This window comes from Hemicordylus capensis, chromosome 2 (genome assembly GCF_027244095.1).
Source record: "Hemicordylus capensis ecotype Gifberg chromosome 2, rHemCap1.1.pri, whole genome shotgun sequence".
NCBI classification, from domain to species: domain Eukaryota; kingdom Metazoa; phylum Chordata; class Lepidosauria; order Squamata; family Cordylidae; genus Hemicordylus; species Hemicordylus capensis.
This window is the reverse complement of record NC_069658.1, coordinates 379,639,934-379,662,967: the sequence shown is the minus strand read 5'-3', so window position 1 is coordinate 379,662,967 and position 23,034 is coordinate 379,639,934. Positions and strand designations below refer to the sequence as shown.

Sequence of the window (23,034 nt, the reverse complement as noted above, 5' to 3'; positions counted from 1 at the left end):
GGACATAATGTGAAGATTACCCCCATGCCCTTTCATGCCAAATACCTAGAGGAATGCATTGAAGCCAACCCCCTAGCTTATATTCTAGTGGGAGCTGATTTCAATGCAAGGATAGGGCAGGATGACACAGCTTTATATACCTATTACCATGCTGTCCCACCAGAAGATATGGGAGACTCCTTTCTCCCCCCCCCCCCGGCTGGCCAGGGATGGGAAATACAATTTTGTAGGCCTGTGTTTGGCCCAGTTGGCCAATTGATTTGATTTGTGTATTCTAAATGGAGCAGTGAGTGGAGACTACCCAGCTGAATTTACCTACTGGTCTGGGAACAGGATGTCAACCGTGGATTACTGGCTTACATCCTGTAACCTGGTTAGTAGTGTTGTTCAGATGGAGGTTGACACTCACCCTGATAGCAACCATCTCCCTTTAATTCTAAGGATGAACGTGACAGCTGGGACATCTCATTCTAAGGATAAGCTCAATTTTGCTTTGGAAGTGGTAGCTGGGGAAGTACGGATTAAATGGGATGAGAGATGGGTTCAAGTTATGGACATTTTGCTAAACTCAGACAATATGATGGGACTTCATGATGAGTTAATAAGGGGAGAAGTTGAGCTTGTATATGATAATTTTGGGACACTCATTCATATGATACGAGACCATCTTGTGCAGCAAAGAGCTAATTATAACTGCCAGCCAATGGGTAGGGCTAGAGTTTGGTACGACCAAGAGTGTGTAGCTGCCAAGAAGGCTCTAGTGGCAAACTATAAATTGTACCGACAAGACCCTCAACGTGCAACTCCTTCAACACTACTAGTCCTGAAAAAACAATATAAATCCTTGATCAAAGCTAGGAAAAGAGAGGCTCAAAGGTTGTCCTGGCAGCAGCTGATTGCTTCAGTTAGAGAGAAGAATTCCCCTCCCTTCTGGTTGCTGGCTGCTCAGAGCATTATTCCTCAGATAATGTTTATTATTATTCCTCAGAGCATTACTCAGAGCAACAGCTGGCTGCTCAGAGCATTATTCCTCCCATTTGACTAGTCAGGTCCCTATGGAGACATGGGAATTACACTTTAAAGCTCTCTATTCGGCCCAGGAGGTGGAACTAGCCTCAGCAGATTTTTAAAATGACCCGCTCCCTGGTTGGCCACCTGTTTCAGTTGCTGAAATTAAGAAGCTTATTGACTCCTTAAAAGTTGGCAAGGTCCTGGGCTGTGATTGTATCTGCTCTGAAATGATTAAGTTTAACAGAAATTTGTGGGCCCCTGTATTGGCAGCCCTTTTTACATGCATAGCTCGAACTGGGCTCATACTTGAAGACAGTGGCGGCCTGTGAACGTGTCTCCGGGTGGGGGTGGGGGCAGCAGGAGACAGCTTTTAGAGTAAAGTAATTCGGGACTCACCTCCACGGCGGTGGCACCTGAACACTATTCGGAGCCGCAACGTGCTGCCCAGCAGCCCCTATAGTGGAGAAGTGCCTCCACTACTCACCTGGCTTCCATGGAGCCAAGCCCCCGCCAGCGTCAGGTCAGGTGAGTGGCAGAGGAGTTTCCCTGCCAAAGGGGCTGCTGGGAGGCACATTGCGGCTCCGAATAGCATTCAGATGCCGCTGCCACAGCAGAGGCGAGTCCCAAATTTCTTTACTCTTAAAGCTGTCTCCTGCTGTTCCCCCCCACCCGGAGGCACGTTCATGGGCCGCTACTGCCTGAAAGCTGGGCATAGCCATAATAGCGCCCATATTTAAAAAGGGGGATAGACATGATCCTGCCAGTTATCACCCAATTAGCCTGCTGAGTGTTGTGAGTAAGCTTTACGCGAGGCATATAGATTGGAAATTGCAAGACTGGATGGAGAATGAAGGTATTCTGGGTGATGAACAGGCTGGTTTTAGAACAGGGCAGTCAACCATGGACTATGCCCTGGTATTAAGGCATCTGACTGAGAAATATAGCAACAAACCTAAGTCTTCCTTGTATGTGGCCTTTGTAGATTTCAAAGCAGCCTTTGATTCAGTCTCGAGGATAAGCCTCTGGGGAAAACTCAGAGACACTAATATCAATAGGCGCTTACTCTTTCTTATTCAGAAGCTATACAATAATACCAGTGTAAGAGTGAGATATAATCCTCAAGGCTCACTTTCACATTTAATAACCACTAGTAAAGGAATTAAACAAGGGTGCATTCCTCCCTGTTCAATCTTTACATAAATACCCTAGCTAATACTCTGTCTGATCCAGCGCTACATTCCTCAACTATTGCAGGCGCAGCTATCCCAATCCTGTTGTATGCAGATGCTGCTGCTATTATCTCACGAACTCCTGTGGGCTTTAGGAGAGTGCTGAGGCTCTTGGACACTTACTGCAAGGACAACCACTTGGTAATTAACTTCCAGAAATCCAAAGTGATGGTCTCTGCCAAGAGGCCTAAAAGATTTAACTGGCATATAGAAGGCCATCATATACCCTGTTTCCCCGAAAGTAAGGCCTACCCCAAAAGTAAGACCTAGCAGTAATTTCTGATGTACCGCTAATTGCCCTAGTGCATTTTTGGGGGCTAAAATTAATATAAGACACTGTCTTATTTTCGGGGAAACACGGGGTAGAGCAGGTAAATAGTTTTAAATATCTGGGTGTGGTTTTTCATGCCACTGGGTCATGGAAGGCCCATATGGACTACATTGCTCAACAGGCACAAAGTGCTTCAGCAGTGTTAAGATTTTTTCGCTCCAAAAGTGGAGAAGTTATCCCTGCAGCGCTAAAGTTATTTGCTGCTAAATCACTGGCCCAACTTTTGTATGGTTCACAAGTGGGCCCCTACCCTAAATATAGGCCACTGGAGATAATCCAATCTAAGTTTCTTAGAACAATATTCAGGGCCCCTCGATGTATCTCCAATGCATTGAGGTTGGAAACGGGCTTCCAGAGGGTGGAAACAAAAGCATGGATTTTAATCCTCAGTTATTGGTTTAGGATACATTTCTCCCCTCTGGGATTGATCCCTTTTATGTTGGCCGATAGGTTTCAGTCTACCTGGACATGAGCACTGATGGGTAAACTGTCATCACTCGGCCCCTCCTCTGAACATTTGTCATTATCAAATCTCAAATCTTTATTGTTACGGTCATTTGACCAGCAAAATTTGTCATTATTAGATTACAGTCAGGCCAAGGAGATCCTCAAATAGGGGGTAGTGGACACTGACCATCAGAACGATTTAAGGTCTATTCCAGAGACCATAAGAGGGCACCTTGGTGACTTTAACCAGGAACCTGCTAGCTAGCTATAGTCCCTCTCTTTACCAAGCCATCACAGGGTTTTCCTTAGAGCAAGATATGATGCCTTACCATCAGCAGTCTTATCAGGAAGGTTTTTGAAAACCCCTCTGGCCAGCTGGTTGTGCCCCTGTGGCTTAAGTGAGGTTGAATCTGTCTACCATGTGCTGTTGTTTTGTCCTTTTTATAATGATAGCCAGTGCAGTCTTATTTCTCCCTTGCTGTCACGCTTTCACGGACAGACTGCTGAATTTTACGCCATACTCCTCCTGGCTGATAAGAAACCTTCTACCATCGACAAAGTTGCTAAATTTTGTGCAGCAGCTGTTAAGATCCATCAACAGCTAACCTCTAGTCTTAGTATTCTATATGATTTACTTCTTATCTGAATGCAGTATCTGTTTGTATATATAACTGATCAATGATTGTAATAAAGTATTTCATTCAGTGAGAGCCACTAAAACACATTCATGAATTCACAGACAATGTGAAGGAAGGCGAATCATATTTATCTCAATATTAGTAACTCTTGATTGGCATACTTTATATTCTTTAATACATATTCAGGGCAGTGATCTCAAAAGTAATCAGGAGGGTGGCTAGCAAGTGATGAACTACATAGTTCCTCACAAATGAAAGCTTACAAAATTTCACAAAAAGCAATGCTTCTTTCTTACGCTAGCTGTTTTTCACAAATGTATTGATAAAGATGTGTACAAGACTTTGTTTTCAAGGTCACTTTCCTCTGCAATGAGGCATAAACACAACTTCCGTTTCCTTGCACCCAAGCACTGTAAAGAAAGAATGACATACTTTATTTGCTGGATCCACTCCTTCAACACATGAGCTCCCTTGTGTTGCTTCCATACTAGGGCCCCTTAGTGCTGTTGAGGCATAGCTTGTCAGTAATCAGGGGGAAGTGTAATTAAAATGGTAGTTTCACATAAACATGTGACGATGCCCATCCTTCTGGGCAAGATCTCCCTATAGGTTTATTCTGAAGAAAGTCCCATTCAACAAAGGTTCTGCTTCTCCCTGCACGTATCCCTTGAATTGTAACTTCTTGCTTAACCCCTTTTTAAAAAAGTGAATTGCTTCCTGTTAAGTCGCCATAACTACATTTTTCCTGAATCACCCTTACTCAGTTCTTGTTTTCTGCAGCAGTATTGGGGTGGGGGCGGGGGACATCATCATCATCTATTTATATACTGGTTTTCAATAAAAATGTTCTCAAAGTCATCTGAGAAAAGAGGAAGAAGATGGTTCCTTGTCCCCAAAGGCCTCACAATTTAAAAAGAAACTCAAGGCCCTGCTAACTGGGCAAAGAGGCACCTTTTACCGTGGTGATTCGCTTTATTTAGCAGGGGGGAGTAACTGGCCCTATCCACCCCCAGCACAGTACCTCCAGTAACTGTTGCTGGTGTCTATCTTATTTATCTTTTTAGATTGTGAGCCCTTTGGGGATAGGGCGCCATCTTATTTATTTATTTATTATTTCTCTGTGTAAACCGCCCTGAGCCATTTTTGGAAGGGCGGTATAGAAATTGAATTATTATTATTTATTATTATTATTATTATTATTATTATTATTATTATTATTATTAAGGTTGATAGTAGCTGCCACTGGGGTTGTTCTCACTCTGCTAAATTTAAAACCAGCATGGGTAAAGTTAGCAGGCTTTAATTATTGGTTTTATTTTTATTTATTTTATTTAAACATATTTCTATACCACCCAAAATTTGCATCTCTGGGTGGTTTACAATTACAATCACTTAAACATTAAAAACATTAACATTAAAAGTATTAAAATTATAAATCTAATTAAAAGCCTGGGTGAACAAATATGTCTTCAGTGCCTTTTTAGAAGGTTCTCTGTCCTGCCCCTTTTTTTGCCACCAAAATAATTGCTTATATTTTTTTCCTTTAACTTTCGATTACAGTTGCAAAATTGCACTCATCTAAAGCCCACTTTATTTATTTATTTATTTATTTATTTGATTTATATATGGCCCTTCCAAAATGGCTCAGGGCGGTTTACAGTTAAAACAAACCACTAAAAACAGTGAAGAGCTAAAACAAATTAAAAACAATATAACAACTAACAAGTTAAAAACATTTTAAAACAACAATTAAATGATTACAGTAATTAAAACCCTCGAAAACAGGTTTTAAATTTTAAAATAAACCAGGTTTTAAAAACCCCCAAATTTAGGATACTGAGTAAGCTTGGGTGAAGAGATGGGTTTTCAGGTGTTTTTTGAAAATTGCCAGAGATGGGGAGGATCGTATCTCAGCAGGGAGCACATTCCACAATTTCGGGGCAGCGACCGAGAAGGGCAGTCTCTGTGTAGCCACCAAACGAATCGGCGGTAACTGGAGACGGATCTCCTCAGATGACCTCAATGGATGGTGGGGCTTGTAATGAAGAAGACGCTCTCTTAGATACCCAGGGCCTAAGCCGTTTAGGGCTTTGTAAGTTATAACTAGCACTTTGTATTTCGTCCGGAAACCTATTGGCAGCCAGTGTAACTCCATCAGTAAAGGAGTAACATGGTCTCTCCGAGATGACCCAGAGACCAACCTGGCTGCCGCATTCTGAACCAACTGAAGTTTCTGGACTACATACAAAGGCAGCCCCACATAGAGCACATTACAAAAGTCCAGTCTGGAGGTTACCAACAGATGCACCACAGTTCTGAGGTTGTTGATCTCGAGAAATGGGCGCAGCTGGCGTATCAGCCGGAGCGGATAGAAAACACCCCTGGCCACTGCCTCAACCTGAGAAATCAAGGAGAGGTGTGAATCCAGAACTACTCCCAGACTGCGAACCTGTTCCTTTTTGGGAAGTGTGACCCCATCTGGAACAGGTAGATCAAAATCGTCTCTGGAGTTCTGACCCCGCACAATAAGTACCTCTGTCTTATCTGGATTCAGCTTCAGTTTATTCTCCCTCATCCAGCCCATTACTGCTTTCAGGCAGGCATTTAGAGAGGATATGCTAGCTCCTGAAGAAGTTGGCATGGAGAAGTAGATCTGGGTGTCATCAGCGTACTGGTAACACCCAGCTCCAAATCCCCTGATGATCTCTCCCAGCAGTTTCATGTAGATATTAAAAAGCATTGGAGAAGGTACGGAGCTTTGAGGGACACCATACTTATGCTCAGATCTTGAAGAGCAGCAGTCTCCAATCGACACCATCTGGAATCTGCCTGAGAGGTAGGAGCGGAACCACTGTAAAACAGTGCCTCCCACCCCCAACACTCTCAAACGTTCCAGAAGGATACTATGGTCAATAGTATTAAAAGCCGCCAAGAGATCCAAAAGGACCAACAGAGTCACACTTCCTCTGTCAATTCCCAATTGGAGATCATCCATCAGGCTGACCAAGGCAGTCTCCACCCCATAGCCTGCCCAAAAACCAGTTTGAAATGGGTCTAGAAGATAATCAGTTTCCTCCAAGACCGCCTGGAGCTGAGAGGCCTCCACCCTCTCAATTACCTTGCCCAGTCATGGGAAGTTGGAAACAGGCCTATAATTGCTCAACTCTAAGGGATCTAATGCAGGCTTCTTTAGAAGAGGTCTAATGATTGCCTCCTTAAGACAAGGAGGCATCCTGCCCTCCCTCAGAGAAGTATTTATGATTTCTAACAGGCTGTCTACAACAGCCTCCCTGCTAGATCGAACAAGCTATGTTGGACAAGGGTCAAGAGAACAAGTGGTAGGCCTCACCACCCCAAGCAGCTTGTCCACATCCTCAGGAGTCACGAACTGAAACCGATCCAGTTGAATCGCATAAGAGGAGTTGCTGGACACCTCCAGTTCAGGCATCAAATTAACTGTGGAGTCTCCATCTAGATCGGCCCGAATCCGAGAGATTTTATCTGCAAAAAACTCTTTAAACACATCACAGCGGGTAACTGATGACTCCAAATTCTGGTTCAAGGGAGGGGGGGCGGATACCAGTCCCCTCACACCCCTGAATAACTCCGCTGGGCGTGAACTCGCAGAGGCAATACAGGCAGAAAAGAAACACTTCTTTGCAGTACGTATTGCCTAAGCATAGAACTTTAAATGTGCTCCATGTAGTAGTCTGTCGGATTCGAGTCGAGTCTTTCTCCACTTGCGCTCCAGTCACCTACCTTGCCGCTTCAGCCCCCGTAGATCTTCCGTATACCAAGAGGCCAGTTTTGAAGCAGGTTGGAGGGGACGCTTGGGGGCAATCGTGTCTACTGCCCTGGTGAGCGAGTTGTTCCAGTTCTCAACCAGGGCATCAACAGGATCACCAGCAAAGCCAACATTAAATCCCTCCAAGGCTTCTTGGAATCTTACTGGATCCAATAACCTCTTCGGGCGGACCATTCTAATAGGCCCCTCGCCCCTGCAGAGGTGGGAAGTGGTTGTAAGTCCAACCTTAACCAGATGGTGGTCTGTCCATGACAACGGGGAGATCAAAGGAGTCCCCACCCACGGAACACCACCCTGATCAGAGTAGAAGACCAAATCAAGTGTGTGACCTGCAATATGCGTTGGTCCAGAGACCACTTGGGATAGGCCCATAATTGTCATGGCCGCTATGAACTCCTGAGCTGCCTCAGACAAATTGGTCCCAAAATGAACACTGAAGTCCCCCAGCACCAAAAGTCTGGGAGACTCCAATGCAAGTTCCGCGACCAAGTCTGTGAGCTCAGTAAGGGATTCCATTGGGCAGCGGGGCGATCGGTACACCAACAGAAGTCCCAATCTATCCTTGGTCCCCAAACTTAAGTACACACATTCAGTATGGTCTGATACCCTAACAGGGACCCTTGTGAGGGAGATGTTATATTTATAGACCACAGCCACTCCACCTCCACTCCACCATTTTGCATTTTTTAATGTAATGCATTGGCTCTTCTGGGCACGTCTGACACAGCAAAGCAGTTTTTCTGGGTCCTCTGATGCATCACTTGCTCGGGGGCTTCTGCCACTTGAGATGAAGCCAAGAAGCCACTGACTCAGTTCTCTGATGCTGACATCAGCAGCAGAGAGCAGGGCGAGCTCTGCCTCACTCGCCAGCACCATACATTCCCTGCCTCCCAGCTGCCTTACCTTCTGGAATACTAGAATTTTAAAATGCAGGTCAGCATCAATGGTAGTGGTGATGGACTTGATGGTGAAACGTCTAACATGGAGCATTGGCCTTAGCTTGTTGTGGCCACTTTGCCAGCTGGATGACATTCTCTCTCATTCTCTTTCCCCCATGCCTTCCACCAACAGACTTGTGTGCATTGTCTGCTTCATTTCAGGAGCAAAGTACAATGCACAAATCTGTTGGTAGATTTGTAGCAGTGAAAGAGAGTGAGAGAAAAAACAATCCAGCCAACAAAGCAGGAGCAGTGAGCAAAGGCCACTGCTCCATGTTAGAAGCTTTGTCCTCATCTCTGTCACTGCCAGTGACCTGCAAGTTAAAGCTTGGGTGTGACCAGAAGGTAAGGCAGCTGGGAGATGAAGAAGCAAGGAAGGAGGAGCTGGCATTGGCTTCAGGGCTGGGCTAGGGTACAAGAAGGGAGAGCAATGGGGCGGTACAGGCAGGCAGATGAGGCAATCCCTCATCCTCTGACGAGGATCCTGACATTTCTGAGAGTCCATTATCTTCAGAAGGCTCCGCCTCTTTTTCTAAATTTTAAGAGTTGTTTCTTAAAGAATTACACAGTGTTTCATCTCGATTTCAGGGCTTAGATGCTAAATTTGACAGTTTCCGGATAGAGATTACATCAAGATTTGATGATGTCACTCAGAAACTTGCACAATATGACCAACTTTCTTCTCAAGTTTCCCAGATTCGAGAGGAACCAACAGTTGAGAAAAAATCTCGAGAAGCGGACTTTAGGCGATTAGAAAATCGAATTGAAATTCTAGAATCCCAACAGCATGCATTTAATTTAAAAATTCGAGGACTAATGGAGCAATTCGGGAAAGAGGATCTTCGGGCCACTGTTGAGACTTTACTTTTGGAATATCTAGATTCTGAATGTTCTTTGGATATTCAAGAAGTTTACAGATTGAATTCCAGATATTCCCGGGAGAGAAAACTACCAAGAGATATCCTGGTTATATTCTTAAGTAAAAATACCAAAGAAGCCATTCTCCAGGTGCAAAGAAGATCTCCCCTTGAGTATAACAATACTTTACAAATTTCCCTTGATGTTCCCAATGATATCTTACGCAAATGGCATGAACTGAAATTCCTTACAACTGTACTCCAAGAAAAGAAAATGAGTTATAGGTGGCACATTCCATTCTGTCTAGAAGTCTTCTTGGATCGGGGGAAGGCACAGATTTTTACACCTTTGGATGCCATGCATTTTCTAGAATCTTTACATATCCTGGATACAACAGCCTCGAACCAACCGACTGATGATTTACCAGAGGAGCAGAAAAGTGACCAGGCCTCTGCTTATTAGTCTTATGAGATTTTTGAGAGGATGGCTTATCCTCAGAAACTAATTTCAATTAACATCAATGGATTAAACAGTCCATCTAAGTGGAAGAAGATTTTTTCAAAACTGAAGAAGGAAAGAGCCGTCATAATTTGTCTCCAGGAAATGCAAACAATGCTAACTTATTAGCTTGTAATGCACTGGGTCAGTGTTATGTAGCCTCTGGTCCTAAGAAGAAAAATGGAGTAGTAATTTACATTAAGAATTTGAACTGGACTTTAGAAAAACAAATGCAGGATGAATCAGGTTGATTTATTATACTTAAATTCTGAACTGTTACTGTTACTCAGATGAAAGACTCTCTTGATACATTGATGACACAGGTACACCAGTACGATTCTGTCTCCAGTTACAAAACACAGATTATGGACAAAACACAGATTATGACTTGGAATCTTACAGAGGAGGAAACTGAATATTTCTCCAACATTTTAGGATGACAAATAATGAAGAAGCCAATAAAATACCCAGGGATTAATCTCACAAGGAATAACAAAGATTTGTTTAAAAACAATTATATGCAAATTTGGAGATCTATCATGGCTGATTTGGATAGATGGAAAAAGCTGACTTTTTCGTGGTTTGGGAGGATCTCTGCAATTAAAATGAATATATTGCCAAGGATGGATTTTCTTTTTCCAATGATTCCCATAAAAATTGAAGACAAGATATTGAATAAATGGCAGAGTCAGCTTAATTCATTCATTTGGAATTATAAAAAACCCAGAATACTATTTAAGGTTATGCAAGATTCAAAAGAGAGAGGTAGTCTTGGTGTTCCTAATTTAAAGCTTTACTATCATGCCAGTTGCCTGACTTGGATTTCAGATTGGATTATATTTCCTTATGACCATTTTACAGGAATGGAGAGTTCCGGTCTTTCTAGAGGACTACATAGCTATTTGTGGATTTCTGGTTTGAGAAATGATTCGGAGATACAACATCATGCCATTAGGCAAAGTCTTCTATATGTCTGGGACAAATATCAAAAAAGAATAAGCCTGAGGTTATCACCTTTGGCTTCAATCTTGAATGCTTATCTCTATGAAGAAGAATCCTCTCTTAAATATAAATTTTAGAAAGATAATTTATACTAGCTGACCCCGCACAGAGCATCTGTGCACTCTTTGGGGCCGGCGGTTACCTCTCCCCCCCTTCTGCCCCAGTCTCTGTTTCTGGGCCCAGCCACCTCTCCTCCCCACTGCCACTTCTTCTCCCCCTTTCTTTCCCCCTTCCTGGGCCTTGCCTCCACAGCTGGGCCAGGCCCGCCACCTCTGGCCTCCATGGCCGGGCCACCACGGTGGCAACCAATCTTCCTGGGTGCGCCTCAGCCAATCAGGCGCGTCCGCCGCCCAGACAATCACCTGGGCTCTGGGACACACATTCCAAGGCACACCCAGGAGAATTAATATAATAGATATTTTGCAAAGTCTAACCCAATACCTAGCTCAAAGTAAATCAATGCTTACTAAACAACCAGTTCAACAACCATCCTGGTTTCAACATGCTCAGATTAGCTCGATAGTACAGAAAGAGTTGCAAATTCAGCATGGAAAGCTTAGAGAATTGACCCATTTTGAAGACATAATCACTCAAAATATGGATCACTTATTGGGAAGAATATACAAAGTGTTTCTGAGATATGATACAGAAACTGAGCAGATTAAAGAATGCATGATAAAATGGATGCAGAACTTTAATAGATCGATTGACATTTCTGATTGGGAGTACCAGTGGAAAAAGAATATTAAATTTACTTTGAGCAATAATTTAAGAGAAAACTGGTATAAGATGTTTTTCAGATGGTATACAACTCCCTTGATTATTAATAAAATGGATAACTCTTTTTCGAAGAAATGCTGGAAATGTAATCAACAGCCACAATCATTTTATCATATGTGGTGGAGTTGTGACAAGGCTCCACTTTTCCGGAAGCAAATTCATATGAAAAATGAACAAATCTTAGAGGTTAAACTTCCTTTTCTTCCAGAAACTTTTCTTCTAAGTATAATAAAACCTTATATCTCTTCTAAATTAAATGAGTTGTCTCTGTATATGATTACTACAGCTAGGATTATATATGCCTTTAATTGGCGTATTTATGAAATTCCTTTTCTAAATGATTGATTTTTGAAATTATGGGACTATGTCTCAATTTTGAAAGTTTCGGTTTATATGAATGGTATGTCTACTGAGTCATTTATGTCTGTTTGGGAACCTTTTCTAAATTATAACATCCAACAAAGACAGCATTTGTTCCCAATATCTGGATTTGATTTATGATGTTTCTGGTATACAATTTTATTTACATTTTTTATATCCCACTCTTCCTCCAAAGAGCCCAGAATGGTGTTGATAAGGTCTTATAGCTGCCTAATGTTCGATATCGCTTTCCAGTGTTTTTTTTTTTTTTTAATTATTCTGATGTTTCTATTTTGGTTAATGTTTTAAGAATAATCAATATGTTGCTCTTTTTCTTGTTTACCTGCTAATAAAATATATATTAAAAAAAAAATAAGTGCAACTCACCTATTTGCTAGGGATGTGCCATCCAGCCACCTCCATCCTTCGTTAGTATACCGCTTGAGGCCAACCCAATAACAGGTTTTGCTTTTGGGAAACAAAAATTTCTACAAAGTGAAAAGGGCAGAAAGGTTCAGATCAGTATCTGCTTTCCACACTACAGGAGCTTACTGAGATGATCCAAACCACAGATGTACCCAAACCACATTTCATTCTTTACCTGATAGCCAACCCTGATACCCCTCAAGTCCAGACTCAGACAATGACATACTGTCCAGTCCACATATAAGTGATGAGCAAGAGGGAAGAACGAACCCCTTGGTATAGGGCAGGAGTTCTCAACGCTTTTTTAAAAAGTGTGTCCCTTCTGTCACAAACCTTGAGCTTAGGTACTTCATAAAAGGTAGGCAGGTGTGTGTGTGTGTGTGTGTGCGCGCGCGCGCACGCACACACATACTCTACAGTTATAAGACAGGCTACTGCAGTCACTGGCTTATGTCCAGACTAAATCATTCATAAGTACTTGCACTAGTCCAAGTACTTGCCCTATAAATTGCAATGGGAGTACTCAGTGCTAATTCTGAAGCCTGCCATTCAGGCTGAGGGGAGAGGTACGCTAAGCTTCTTCACATAGCCAGCCAATCAGGAGCAGAGGAGAAGGGTCTTTATCTTCTTCCCTCCCTTGCACTGGATGCATTGCTGAAAGAGCACCAGCTCCAAACAGGTGATTCTCATATGGGAAACAAATAGTGCAGCTACAGCATGGGAAGGCAGAAGGGCTCCGAGTACTCTCTGGTGCTTTCCAGATTGCATACAACAACAAGGGTGAAATGCTTTGGCTTGGCAGAATCATATTAAAAACGATCCCCAGAATCTCAAACTCCTACAACAGGAAAATATCGCTACTTTTTTGCAACACACATGCAACTTTGTAGCACTATAATGCAAAGATAACATCCAAAAGAAGGCATTGGCAATGTGAACGGCACCTTGCTGTCAGTGCAGGGATTGTGGTGTCACAAAACAGGATGTACGGAAGCACACTTAGCAGATCTGTAGTGACACTGTTGTAGGGTTCATCTGGAAAGTGCATCTGAGAGCCCTTCAAGTACCCCTAGGGGTATTAGTACCTCCTGTTGGGAATCCCTGATGTAGGATATAACTGTTCTGATATTTGATCTTTAATAACAAATTCCTGCTCTTCCAAAGCATTCCAGGATCAGAGAAGGGAAATCATATAAAATCTGAATCAAATCAAGACCATATAACCACTTGCTTCACAAACAGTTGGTTCATTGCTGCAAGGTAGAGAGGTAAGCCCTACTGGTGTTCTAGCAATCACCTAATAATAATAAAAGACTAGACAACTGTCCCCATAGCAGAGGGTTATATAGGCAACCTCTGAAGCAGCCAAGTTTCTTAGCTTCTATGCTACACCAGTTGCCACATGTACAATTACATTCCATGTATCAATCACACAACAGTAATGCCTGCATTCTTTTGTGCAAGACTTGCATATTCCATGTGGAGCCAGCGAGGTGTAGTGGTTAGAGTGCTGGACTAGGACCGGGGAGATCCGAGTTAAAATCCCCATTCAGCCATGATACTAGCTGGGTGACTCTGGGCCAGTCACTTCTCTCTCAGCCTAACCTACTTCACAGGGTTGTTGTGAGGAGAAACTCAAGTATGTAGTACACTGCTCTGGGCTCCTTGGAAGAAGAGCAGGATATAAATGTGAAAGAAAGAAAGAAAGAAAGAAAGAAAGAAAGAAAGAAAGAAAGAAAGAAAGAAAGAAATAGATATAGCTATAGATATATCTTTCTTTCTTTCTTTAGATATAAAATAAATTTCCCTGGTACAAGATACTGCATTTTGAATGCTCAAATGCTCAGAAAATGCAATATCCTTCCCTGTAACAGAAGGGCTGCTTGAAGGAATGTGTTAGGATCCCAAGCAACACATGACTAGTAAATGCACATTACTACATGGAGAAATACATATGAAGGTCCCTACTTTTATACCATGAAGGCCTCAAGTCAAAATCTCTTTGATCAAGTCCAGAAGATGGTAATAATACTTTAAAGCCATTGCAGCCTGTGGCCATGACATCTTGTGGCATCAAAGTCTACAAGTGACTTCTGCATTGTGTGAAGAAATCTTTTCTCTGTCAATTAATCAATCTAATTAATTTAAGTGAGTGACTCCAAGTTCTAGTATTATGAGAAAGGGAGGGAGGGGAAAATCTCTCCCTGTACAGCATGCATACTTCATCTCAATTAATTAATGTGAATATGAGCAATGGCTGGTAGTTTTCCCCTTCTGGAGCATAAGGCAACTCTGCTTGGGAGAATAAGGTCTTGGCCATCCTGCTGGTGAAGAGCAAGAATCTTGGGTCAAGCAGACAGGATACAATTACAGCCTGTCTCATAATTTCCTGTGTTCAGCCACCCTTAGAGAAGAAAGCTTATATAACCACTGGGGAAATAATTTAGAGCACCTGATCATATCAAAAAATCAAAAGGTATCTTGGCAGTGATCAGGAACAGCTGTAGCAGAACAAATGCAAAAACAGAATTGGTGTTAATTCACCATTGTCAAGACTGGGAAGAGAAAGGATGACTCTTGCAACTGAAGAGACTTATAACACCATCTAAGGACAGAAGTAGGAATAGAAATTGAGCAATTTGATGCTCGTGTTGGATGAGCAAAACTAGAAAAATCAATAATGACCTGAGTCATACACTTGTAAAAATACAACTGGGAGGGGACTGGGCTACTACTTTGTGCAAGATCCTCAACTCTTTGTTACAGGAAAGTCAGAATGGCTCACCTGCTCATCTGTGTCAGATTCATCCATCACAACCAGGTGTGAACTGAAGCTAAAGCAGGCACTCTTTGCCCTTTCCCAGGAGGCCTCATCAGTGGCGTAGTAGTAGCATTTGTTCTGGAACTTCTGCCAGCCATTTTGGCACTGTGGAATAACTGCAATGTACAGAGCCCTGGGGTAAGATGATACTGAACGGGTTCTAAATTCCCAGAATGAAGGTGTGCCCCACCCACCCCAGTACTCCAATTATGAGGAGAAAGGGGTGGGGCTCTTAGTGACATCCACAGGCTGTACCCCCCTGCCCCATTTTAGCCAAATCAGGCACCCCCTATAGCTTTCTAAAAACAGTAGCACAAAAGGCATCATTTGAGGACTGCTTCATGGCCACTGAAGGAGAGATTGGTAGATTAGATTATGTAGAACTGGTGTTATCAATCAATCAATCAATCAGGCTATGCAAGGCCTAAGATAGATGGGTCACATCATTGTGGTTGGTTAGTTTTTGACAATATCTGTGCCGTTTGTCTCAGGTTTTGAACATGCTCGGCCTTTGGGTTTTAAATTTAGAACACAGATGTCATCACTAAGTATGTGTCACACACTAGGGTTACTCAGGCATGTCAGGGGCTCACTGGGCTCCATAGGTCAGATGGATGAGGCACAAGTGGATGCAGCAGCAGCCACTGTAGTCAGGGGTCAGGAAGCAGGGATGGTACTTTGCTCACCCTTTGGCAGGTTCTGCAGCAGTTTCTCAGATGGTCAGAGGGAATAGGCAAACAGGATGCTAGGTGGGGGCTGGCATGTATCACAACAGGGCTCAGACTGAGCTGTTGTTTCTCTCCAGCAAGGCCCCAGGGTCAGGGACAAAATTAAATAGGCTTGTGAAGGGCCATGCCCTCTCCTGCCTACTTGCTGCAGACACAAGCCTGGATGGCTTTAAGTAGGATTTGGATAACTTCACGGAGAACAGATCTATCAGTGGCTACTAGTCTGGTGGCTATAGTCTACCTCCAGCCTCAGAGGCAAGATGCCTCTAAATACCAGTTGTATGGGAGCAACAGCAGGAGAGAGGGCATGCCCTCAGCTCTTGCCTGTGGGTTTGCCAGAGGCATCTGGTAGGCTACTGTGTGAAACAGATGCTGGTCTAGATGGGCCTTGGGCCTCACCTAGCAAAGCTGTTCTTATGTTCTTATGCCTTGCTTCTTAGTAGACCCTTTGAGCTGCTTATCCCCTCCTCTTGAGGAGACCCACCAGAAGGCAGGTGCCTGGCATCAAGTGGTCATTGCAGCATTTGGTCTGCAGGGCTTCCCTAACATGACGGTACCTGCAGGATTTGGGGGCTCGAAGGCGATTCCTTGGGGATTTAAGGGGTTGGAGTTCACCCTTGTGGTGCTTCTGCATCTATGTTTCATGGGGGCTATTGAGGAGAGCCTCGTCCCCAGAAAAGGCAGGGGCTATGGTGAGCCCTGATAGGTCTAGTGTAGGCAGGCAGATTCTCCTTGGAGCCTTCTTGAGGAGGGTTGCCTGGGGGTTCCAATATAGCAGATTTTTATCTTAACTGTGAGATTCTATTTTCCTGTAAGGTTTTCTAACGGTACTAGAACAGAATTCTGCATTACCCTGTAAGATTTCAGTGCTGTGGAAAGATTTTCTCATGGGTGCTACTTCCTCATGGACAAGAACATAATTTTGCAGCACCCTGTAAGATTCTAGTACCATGGGAAGATTTTTCTTGTACATGAGAAACAGCACCCATGAGAAAATTTTACCATGGCATTGGAATCTTAAAGGATTCGAATATTCCTTTAAGAATATAAAGAAATAGAATATCCTCTCATATTCTAATCTATGAGACAGCACCCATGAGAAAATCTTACCCCACATATTTATGCAGAAACCTGTGTGCATATGCGCTCTATAAAGTTCTCATAAGAATGGTCTTGGTATACCATCACAGCACATGCTTGAAGGGAACAAGAGGAATTCTATAGTCAAGGCAGTTTTCAATTCAAAAGCCTGCATTTCCATAGTAAATACATCTGAAAATATACAAATCCATAATGGCTAGTCCATCACAGAACTCTCCCTGTTGGCATTTTTATCATGGCCTGCAAAGGGCTGTCGTGAGGGTCTATAAGGGCAACCCAATGTGATGCATTGACAACCAGGTGAAATGGGGTTAAGAAACCATTGTCTTATCCCACCCATTGCACAGAGTGCAAAGAAGGCAATATTAGAAATCCGAACCTACTGAAATCTTACAGAGTATTGAGAAAATCCAAAAGAAAATCTTTTAATAGTACTGAAATCTTACATGATGCAGAAAAGTATGCCATTGTCCATGAGAAAGCAACACCCATGAGAAAATCTTACCATACAGGTGAAACTCGGAAAAAGTCCATTAATTTCAGTAATGCAAATTAAAAGGTGAAACTGATATATGAGACAGACGCATTACATGCAAAGCGAGATAAGTCAAGCCTTAATTTGTTATAATTGTGATGATCATGAAAGCTCATGAAAACCCCAAATCCATAATCTCAGAAAATTAGAATATTACATGGAACCAAGAAGACAAGGATTGAAGAATAGAACAATATCGGACCTCTGAAAAGTATAAGCATGCATATGTATTCAGTACTTGGTTTGGGCCCCTTTTGCAGCAATTACTGCCTCAATGCGGCGTGGCATGGATGCTATCAGCCTGTGGCACTGATGAGGTATTATGGAAGACCAGGATGCTTCATTAGCGGCCTTCAGCTCTTCTGCATTGTTTGGTCTCATGTCTCTCATCCTTCTCTTGGCAATGCCCCATAGATTCTCTATGGGGTCAGGTCAGGCGAGTTTGCTGGCCAATCAGGCACAGTACACTGTATACTTTTCAGAGGTCCGATATTGTTCTATTCTTCAATCCTTGTCTTCTTGGTTCCATGTAATATTCTAATTTTCTGAGATTGTGGATTTGGGGTTTTCATGAGCTGTACGCCATGATCATCACAATTATAACAAATTAAGGCTTGACTTATCTCGCTTTGCATGAAATGCATCTGTCTCATATATCAGTTTCACCTTTTAATTTGCATTACTGAAATTAATGGACTTTTGCACGATATTCTAATTTTCTGAGTTTCACCTGTAGTCTTGAAATCTAACAGGTTGCTGAAAACTCATGTTCATGTATACTGTATGAGACAAGAGCACCTGTGAGAAAACCTTACCACAGTACTGAGCTGTTACTGGCACTGAAAAGTAATGGTATGGTCTTGTGCTTGAGAAAAGAGCACCCATGATTTTCTTTTTCAGCATCCTGAAATATTTCACTACCACGGTAAGATTTTCTCAGTGCCATGGTTAGATAGCAGTACTTCACTGTTATTCTCCACTACAGATGCTTCTCACTTGCACATAAAGGAATTTGACAGATACAGTTTGGAATCAGGACAGTGGTCCCCCCCACCCGTTTTTTTGCCCATAGACACCACCAGAGGTGCACCTAGGTAATTTTGGAGCCTAGACTGAAAGGCCTTTGGAGCCGCCTGCCCCCCTGCTGGAGCCCGCCCACCCCCTGACTGCAAGTTAAGCATCACCCCACTAGGCGCACATACACTGTGGCACACTCACAAGTATGTAAGAATATAAAACAGGTGTATTTATGCAAATATGTATTAGCAGAAACATTTCAACATGCAACTTAACATATACCCATCCCACAAATGTCTTTCTCCACTCCCCTCTCTGTCTCTAAAGCACCTGGCAGAGATCATAATCACACTCGACTACCCGGCACAGTGCGGACCAATGGTGACCACAGCACCCGGGACAGATTTGGGGGACGCCTGGGGGTGTGGAGGCCCTGGACTTTGGCTCCAAAGTCCGGGGGTAAGAGTACCACTGGGCACCACTAAAATGTTTAGAGGAGATTCAGGGGATTATGGGGTGTGTGTTTTTTGGCAGTTGCCACCATTGCCTACTAGTCGCCTGCCCGCCTGTCTCCCTCTCTGATATCAGTAAAGAGCCAGCTGGCCATCCACCCAAAAGCTAATGACATCACTGCCCAGTGACACACACAAGATGGTGATGTCATTAGCCCTTGTTGACTTTGCCAGCACCAATGAAGGTGAGTGGGCGGCACCCCCAGCCCTGCTCCCATGCACGCCAGCTTTTACCGGTGCTGGGAGGGAGGGAGGCAGGTAGGTGGGCAGGCAAGCATGTGAGTGCAGTTAGGTTATTTCAGAGCCTGGACCTGATGACCTTAGGCCTCCCCACCCCCACCCTGGGATACAGATATAGACATAGATATAGATATGCAGCTATGTCATTTGTAGAGCACCTAAATTATTCTAGCTCAACTTTTGTGCCAGGTGTCCCTACATGAAGACAGACAGACAAGTGAAGGGAGGGAGAAATAAAAGAAGAGACAGACAAGAGGGAGGAAGGGAAAGGAAAGAAGGAAATGAGAGAGCTGGGGCTGGGGAGAGCAGGAGGGAGAAGGTCAGAAGAAAGACAAGTGAAGTGAAAGAAGGCGACGGAGAGGGAGGGAAAGGGAGAGAGACAGACAGACAGACAAAGAGGAAGGAAAGAATGCAGTGGAAGGAAAAGAAAGAATTTGCACGTCTGAAGGTTGAGAATCCTTGGGTGGGGGAGTAGGTGAGGCTCTCCCCACCCCACACAAACACCCCTGGGTGTTGGCCCTTTTAGGAACCACTAGAAGGAAGAGTGCTTGGCTGTCTTCAGCTCCTTCAGCCTGAAGTGTTGAGCCTTCTCTCTTGCTTTCCACTCTCTCCCCAGGCTCAGAATGGCTGCCTGCCTGGCAAACCCAGGTGGTAAGAGCTGAAGGGAACTGAGTGCGCTCCGCACTAGAGCTTGCTTAAAGGGCCAGCACACAAGCTCCATCAATGGGCTGGAGCACTGTGGGGCAGAAGAAGGGATTCCTGATGGCACTGCCACCACACATGAAGGAAGAGTGGGGTGCTATGGACTTCAAACATCTGTCCAAAAGGCGCCACTGTGTGAGCGGCTGGCTGGTGAGAATGGGAGCTGCCATAAAAACTGTTGGGATGTCTCTCTGGTAAGAGATACCCTTCTATTACAGCAGAGTGTACTGAGGCAAAACACAGCAGATTCTGCCCAGGCATGCGTGTTTTCTGAGAGCAAAATAAATTTGGAGCCTGTTCATAGTTTCAAATCAATATAAGGAGTCTTTATTGGAGAACTCCATTCTAGATAGGAAAGTGGAAAGACAGAATCTCTAATCTAGCTAGCTAGCGGGATGAAGAGAGATGCTGTCTGCATCTCTACACACGGTGCAGAGAGAGAGGCAAGCATGTGTGATAGGGATAAGGAGAAGAAGAAGGGAGAGAGAGAGAAAGAAGCAGGAAGGAAGGAAGTCCCTGAGAGTAGCAATCTACATATCAAAGGGATAGTGTCAGAGCAGTAGAGAGAAGGGATGACCAATGTCTCGACCCCTCTAGCCCTCTGACTCACTAATCTGTCCCCCTCTGTCACTGAGGCATGAAGTAGCGCTGAATCCTTCACTTCCAACAAAAACAAGTCCTTAGTAGGGATGTGCGAAACGTTTCAGATACAAAACGTTTTGTACCCAAAACAGCCTGTTTCGGGTGTTTTGTAGACAAAACAAAACACCCATTTTCCAGATCCAAAAGTTTTGTATACAAAACAAAACGTCCCTGTTTCGGCTACAAAACATTTTGTTGTTTCGGACCTCCATTTTGTGGCGATCTCTGAGTCAGTCTCCATTTTGTGTTTGACATCTCTTTGAATTTCCCACCCTTCCAGCCTTCTGATCGGTGACCTAAATCATGGGCTGACCTGCTGACAATTCCCTCCTTGTTCCCCATTGGCTCTTTTGCTTCTTGCCACTCTTTACTGACCCCACATTGGCAAGGGGAAGGGTTGCTAACCCATGGGGTGCTGGGTTCTGTTGTTTCTGTGGTGTTCTGAGTGTAGATTCTCTGTTAGCATATGAGAGTGGATTCTTGTTTTTCACTGAAAATCTCATATGCTACCAGAGAATCTACAATGAACACCTCAGAAACACAAAACCCAGTACCCCAAGGGCTTGTGGGTATGGAGGTGGTTGGCACCCTATGTGCACTACACAACCCCTCACTCTGGGAAACCCCAGTGCCCCCCAAGTGGAATTATGGGGCTGCTGAAACCTCCATTATTCCCTATGGGGGAAATCTTAAAAGACATGTAAACTTCAACAATTCACAAAAGATCAGCCCTTTGCCCAATGGAGAGAAGAACTGGTCTTGTGGTTGAGCATGACTTGTCTCCATAGCTAAGCAGGATTTGCCCTGGTTGCATATGAATGGAAGACTTGATGTGTGAGCACTGAAAGATATTCCCCTCAGGGGATGAAGCCGCTCTGGGAATAGCAGAAGGTTTCAAGTTCCCTCCCTGGCTTCTCCAAGATAGGGCTGAGAGAGATTCCTGCCTGCAACCTTGGAGAAGCCACTGCCAGTCTGTGAAGACAATACTGAGCTATATAGACCAATGGTCTGACTCAGTATATGGCAGTTTCCTATGTTCCTAATTCTTTTGAGATAATTCTAGAAGTTTCCTTGCCCCCATTGGGCACTACAACCCACCACACTCCACTCTGGGTCATCCCTTTCCCCTTGATTTGAAGCGATACATTTTCTGGAATCCCCATTATTCCCTATGGGAAAATTCTTAAAGATGTGTAAACTTAAAAAATTCACAAAAGATCAGCCCTTTGCTTAATTCCTTTGAAATTTGGGTGGTAGCTTCCACACATTGGCCACTACCAGCACCACCCACTCTTTTTGCCATGGTACCCTTCTTAAAAATCCAAATCGATTCGGATTCGGAAAATTCGGCTACAAAACAAAACAGGGCTGATTCGGATTCAGAAAATTTGGGTACAAAACAAAACGGGGGTGTTTCGATTCGGATACAAATCAAAACAAGAAAATTCCAAAATGCACACCCCTAGTCCTTAGTCCCCTCAAAAGTTCTGGCTCTAGCCCTGGCGGGTGACCCCATTCAGCCCTGGCTCCATTGGTCAGTCTGGGTTTACTGAAGAGAGGCCGCCAAATGGTAGTTTCCCCCCTGGTTTGGAAGTTTTCAGAAAAGCTGATGGTTTAGAAGAATCTTATACATTACAATGCAATGCGTTGTTCTGCTGTTCTAGTTGTACCATAAACAGTATTAACACCTTTTTGTATTAGTTGAGCTATAATTGCTGATATATTTAGTAGTTAGCCAACAGCTACTAATATTGCTTGAAAGTCGCTTTACAGTTCCTATGACTTCATTTTAAATGTTACCAAAAATTGGTATGTTTAAATATATTACAATTCATTTCATATTCACAATGCCTCAGACTATATCTTCCATTTCATTGCATGAATACTATGTTTCAAAATCATGTTTACTGGGTGTCCACTAACTAGGACTGGCTGTTCATTTGGACACACAACTATCTTCTATAATATTTAATTCTCTAAGGCATACCCGTGGCAAATCCTGTGTGTGGCAGCTCTCGTGAGAGTTTGTGAGCAAAAGCACCTGATTGGGCAGTGTGGCTTCCATATGCAGATAGGAAGGAGGAGCATGTGATGGTTAAGGTCAGTTGGAATGCAACTGTTACTGGTTGGAAGATGTTCTTGATTGTAGAGGAGAGGAATCTATATATATATATATAAAAGGATAGTGGGCAGGGGTCTGTGAAGAGAGGGGCCGTGAGGGAGGAAAGAGCCCCTTCAGGAGAAGGAGGCTGCCATTATGTGAATTAGAGGAGGAAAGAAGATGAACAAGATCTGTTAACTCTGGAAGGGGCAGAGAGAAAGAAAGAAAGAAAGAAAGAAAGAAAGAAAGAAAGAGGAGGAGAGAGAAAGGGAAGGGAATAGAAAAAGAAGGAAGGGCAAGGGATGGACCCAA

The 23,034-nt window shown here is 43.5% G+C and overlaps 1 protein-coding gene across 1 annotated transcript; it reads right to left on the bottom strand.

Annotated features, from left to right (window-relative positions):
- Positions 1-3,768: 3,768 nt before the first annotated feature.
- LOC128346872 (C-type lectin domain family 2 member F-like) lies at positions 3,769-15,332 on the bottom strand. Its single transcript, XM_053300631.1, has 3 exons — positions 15,109-15,332; positions 12,285-12,385; positions 3,769-4,066 (listed from the first exon to the last, which is right to left on the bottom strand). Exons 1-3 carry the CDS (start codon positions 15,133-15,135, stop codon positions 3,949-3,951), a joined length of 246 nt encoding a protein of 81 aa, XP_053156606.1. The 5' UTR covers positions 15,136-15,332; the 3' UTR covers positions 3,769-3,948.
- Between the last annotated feature and the right edge of the window lie 7,702 nt (positions 15,333-23,034).